Source organism: Centroberyx gerrardi, chromosome 24 (assembly GCF_048128805.1).
Source record: "Centroberyx gerrardi isolate f3 chromosome 24, fCenGer3.hap1.cur.20231027, whole genome shotgun sequence".
Lineage (NCBI taxonomy): Eukaryota > Metazoa > Chordata > Actinopteri > Beryciformes > Berycidae > Centroberyx > Centroberyx gerrardi.
The window spans coordinates 11,930,653-11,935,652 of record NC_136020.1 but is presented as its reverse complement, the minus strand read 5'-3'; the positions used below and the strand labels follow the sequence as shown (position 1 = coordinate 11,935,652).

The 5,000-nt window shown below is 41.7% G+C and overlaps 1 protein-coding gene across 2 annotated transcripts in view; it reads left to right on the top strand.

The window, feature by feature from the left end:
* The window catches only part of LOC139920273 (proline-rich protein 5-like), a 19,634-nt gene that overhangs the window by 9,612 nt on the left and 5,022 nt on the right, over nt 1-5,000 (top strand). For both annotated transcript variants that reach the window (XM_078281866.1, XM_071910250.2), the window contains 3 exons: nt 1,702-1,808; nt 3,062-3,153; nt 3,337-3,477. In XM_078281866.1, coding sequence (XP_078137992.1) covers nt 1,702-1,808; nt 3,062-3,153; nt 3,337-3,477 — 340 coding nt within the window. The remainder of the gene's footprint in view (nt 1-1,701; nt 1,809-3,061; nt 3,154-3,336; nt 3,478-5,000) is intronic.

The window sequence follows — 5,000 nt, the reverse complement described above, 5'->3', positions numbered from 1 at the left end:
TATTTTAGGATGAAACAGGGTTAAATTATAGTGTTTTATTCGTTTATATGTAATTTCCCATCTTCTCTAGCTGTAGGGTCAAATTAACATAGCAGAAACACTCCTGCTCCCATACACACACAACGACAGCTCCAGCGTACCACATTTAGTCCAAACATTAACACATGCCTAGTGACAGTTACTCTTGTTGCTTTCCATGACTGGGTAATTTTACCATCACTCACTGCTGCATCATGGGTAATGTTTTTTTTTCTATTCTCGACGGTATACTGTCGATCGGAAACACCTTGACACAGTTTAGCTTAAAGGATAAGGCTGGTGTTTTTTAATGCATTTCTTACCATCAACAAATCCTGTGAAAATAACAAAATCAGAAATGATTTTGTTTTGCCAACAAGTCTCGTCCATGTAGCCGGTGCCCAATGCAGCCATGTCCCAGCAGCCATAGAACTCCATTGTATTAAAAAAACGATTAAAAACACGTCAAAGAGCCATGCCGCTGCTCTGGGCAACATATTTCATCATCGCGATGCACCGGGCCAGCCGACGTTTTCCTCAAACAACTTAATAAGCCGGCTGTAAACACGTTTGCGATCTCAGGAAAGTAGTTCCGTAGCACCGAAAATAGTCCCCGGCGTAATGAAGAATTTGTTCCCATTTGAATTTGATTTGGTAATAACTACAACAGCCTGACTTTTCGTGGTAACAGTTAGCGATTTTTAAAATTGAAACTATGTCTTTGTGAGCTGTATTTCAAGGTTTTTCGCTTACAATTGGAGCCAATGACTTCCAGGTTGACGGCTAAAAACGGTACGTGGGAAGTCAGAAAGTAACGGGAGTAGAGCAAACGCATTGTTGATTTTGTTATTTTCATAGGATTTGTTGACGGTTAGCAATGCATTAAAAAACACCAGCCTTATCCTTTAAAGGAAAAGGGCAGGTTAAGGTCACAGTGGGCTCACTGCTGTGTTTTCTCTGTTTAGTGGTAATATAGCCATGAGCAGAAGAGTTAAGGCTGTCAAAACTAACACACACAAACATGCACATGCATAGTCTCTCTCTCTCTTTCCCACACACACATTATATTTAGTGGGACAGTGATGGTTAATATTCCTAGATCCTGCCAGTCCAACATGGCCTGGGGATGCAAATGGTCTTTAACTGTTGTATCTAAAAGTGAATTTCCCCACAGGGATCAATAAAGTATCACATTACATAAACACAGCTGTAGTCACGGCTCTTTCCTGTATCACACAGCAAGAGAAAAACTGACTTAAAAATACAATTTTTACGTCATCCAGACATGCATTATTTTCTCCAACCATCAAAAGATTTGCCACAAAGAGTTAAAGATCAAATCTTCTATTCCTGTAATTGCAGCAGTTGCTTGCAGCTGAGCTGCCATGATGCTATCTGCTCTGTACCTGTGGCAGCATTTTGCCAGTGGAAAATCCTGTTGTTGAAATGATTAAACTTCGCTGTGGTCTTTGTTTTCAGTGGTTGTCGTGGACACCGCCTTTTCATTTCCTGACTCAGTTGCTGTATAAACATTGCAGTTTGCATGGCCTGTAGAATGTCACTTGCTGGCTTATTAGATCCCATTACTTCTGGTTCATGTTAAACTGAGCATTTGCTTTCATCACTGACAATTTGTGTGTGTGTGTGTGTGTGTGTGTGTGTGTGTGTGTGTGTGTGTTGCAGGCAGCTGCTGAAGACAGAGCTCGGCTCCTTCTTCACAGAGTACCTTCAGAACCAGCTGCTCACTAAAGGCATGGTCATACTGAGAGACAAGATCCGCTTCTATGAAGGTACACACACACACACACACTCACACACACACACACATATCCAGTGAGGGTGGTTGGAATGTCGCTGGCAGCCAATTCTGATCCCTGAAAAAAAATGTACATTCACATTTTGAATTTCAGTTGGTTATTAGCTGGCTGTTCCCTTGGCTTGGATGAGGAATGCTCACAATGCAGGCAGAGACATTTCTGGAAACTGTTAACTGTTTTTCCCACAATGTGACACAAGTCTAGTGGAGAAAAATAAGTGACTAAAATTCCAGATGCCAAGGTATCCTTTGATTTGAACATAGCTTTACCTCTCCACCATCACCCTTGCTGAACTGTTGAACAAATGCTGCACACACACACACACACACACAGACACACACACAGAAAGAGAAGAGAGAGAGCGTCTTTGAATGGGCAAGAATGAGCAAACAACACTGAAATTATTTCTTGTCTGTCTGCTGTGGTATAAAGTAGAAATGTGTGACCTTTATCTGAAGCACTTTGAACCAGTTATGAACCACACACACACACACACACACACACACACACACACACACACACACACACACAGACACTTTTCTCAGACTCTGCTTAGTATTGTCGTCACAGCAACCAGACAGGAAGTGATGTGTGCGTCAAACAAGATCCAGTCAGTCAAAAATTTAAGATAAAACAAACCACTGTGGCACAGTACCTCACGGCCAAGTCTACTTGGTTTGTGTGTGTGTGTGTGTGCGTGCGTGCGTGCTTGCGTGCATGTGTGTGTGTGAAAAATGAATGTTCTTGCAAATATAAGAGTTTAACTGAAAAAAAAGTTAACTGAAAAAAAAAAAGCCAGTTGTTGAGATTGATACTAATGTTTTTCTAAAACAATCCACATGGTTTGACTGTAAATTTCACAGAACCTTGTTTTTTAATGTACAATCTCATGTATTATATTTTGGCAGTATTGGTTGTATTGGCTGTGTGTGCCGCAATGCATTGGTGCTTTTAAAACATTTTTAAATATGTGTATGCAATGCATTAGCCACTAAACAATAAAGGCTTTTTATTTTTTGTATGGAAAAGCCATGGACACATTTTTTCTGCCGAAACATGACCTTGTCACCCAAGCTTCAGTGAGCACCTCTGCATACTACACTGAAGCCAAAGCAGCGTTCCTCTTCAGCAAAATCACATATTATATTGTCTTGTATCAAACCACTCACTGTAACTTCCTGGTTCTCTGCTGATTGGTTGATTGTCATCCTGGTTGCGCGCTATAGGTCAGAAGCTGCTGGACTCTCTGGCCGAGACGTGGGACTTCTTCTTCTGTGATGTTCTGTCAATGCTGCAGGCCATCTTCTACCCTGTACAGGTAAACACACACACATACACACACACACACACACACACACCAATACTCTTCTTACACATGGCTGAACTTATGCTAGTGTACATACATTTGTGTGTTTTTGGGTTATGTGAGAGTGTGTTTCTGAGTTTAAATGTCTGTATGTGTTTACGTATTGTGTGTGCGGGTGTGTGTGTGTGTCCTCAGGGTAAGGAGCCGTCAGTGCGTCAGTTGGCTCTGCTCCACTTCAGGAACATCATCACCCTCAACCTGAAACTGGACGAGGCTCTGTCTCGCCCCCGAGCCAGAGTGCCGCCCTCTATCATACAGATGCTGCTATTACTACAGGTACACACACACACACACACACATACACACACACACACACACACACACACTCATTTTCAAGCAAACATATAACCTTATACATTGCCCATCATTCAAAGCCAGCTCATTCTGCCGCTATACACACAAACACACTCTCTCACTCCTTCGCTCTCTGTCTATCTCTCTTTCTTTCTCTCTTTCTTTCTCTCTTCCTCTTTCTATCTCTCACGCTATCTGTCTCATCCATACACACACACACACACAGCATGCACAGACAAACATCCATGACTGATGTGGGGTGAGGGAAGAGGGTAAATGACAACAGATGGAGAGAGAGGACAGCAGGGAGAGAGAGAGTGGTTGAACAGTCTAAAACGGTGGAAGAGTGTTTTTTCTCGCCGAGGGATCTCAGAGGAAGTAATCTCAGTGTGAATTCAGAGCACAGCCGTCTTCCCATGACCACTCAGTACCCTCTATACCCTGCCTGTGTGTGTGTGTGTGTGTGTGTGTGTGTGCTCGTTAGTGACTGTCTGTGTGAGTGATCTATGTTTTCCCCCCCAAGAACAGAAAACCTCAGGAAGTGGTGAATTCTGAGTGCAGCTTTAGAGACCTCATTAGGAAAAAGGTTTATTTTTACGGTTAGGATTAGAATTGGAACTAGGTTTAGGTTCAGGGTTTGGGTCAGGAGTAAAGGAATACAGTTTTTTATAGATTGGCTTATTGGTCAGTTGGTCAGTGTTCCTGTTACATTGTTTGCTTCAGTGCTGCATGCTAACATGACACCATGTTGAGTGACAGTAGGCAATTAAAGCATTATCTGCAAAGTGAGAAAATGGAGCCTGGTCTCCTGAAATTTCGTGGAATAAGCACATGTGTCTTAGATGTAAATAAATACTTTGTGAGAAATGAGAGAAATGGGTTTTCCCACCAGAAAAGAAATGCGTGAAGAAGACACAATTATAAACAGTCAGGCAGTAGTTTGACATTGAAATAACAGGGTGGTGGATGGGCGGATATATTTACCTTCAACTCCGACAACAACAACAGGTTTGATTCCCAACTCATACCAAGAAGATTTCTACTGTGACTAAAGCTTTCATTCTTGGCTTCTGATTTAACCATGACCAAAGCCTTTCCCTAACCTTAATCAAAGTTGTTTTCTTGCCTAAACTGAACAGTTGGCCAACTTTTTCACGTGATGAGCTGGTAAAAATGGTGTGTCCAGTTTCTGTTGTTGTTAGTGGTGGAGGAATGTAATGTTCACATAATTCATGTCCACAACACAGGATCTGTGTTTCAGAGTTTGTGCACATTTCACGAAATGTTATGAGTCTGTGTTGGAAAATGAGAACTTGTAGCAACGCTAAAGCTAAACTGGTCAGTAATGTTAAATGATATGCGGCTAAGTCTGGATATTGGTAAAAATCTACATGACATATGATACAAAAATAACATGTTTTGATTTACCAGGGACTACTTTACTTGTTTCCATAAGAAGTGAGGTGGCCAATGGGAGACAGATAAATATCACTTCATAGTGGAAG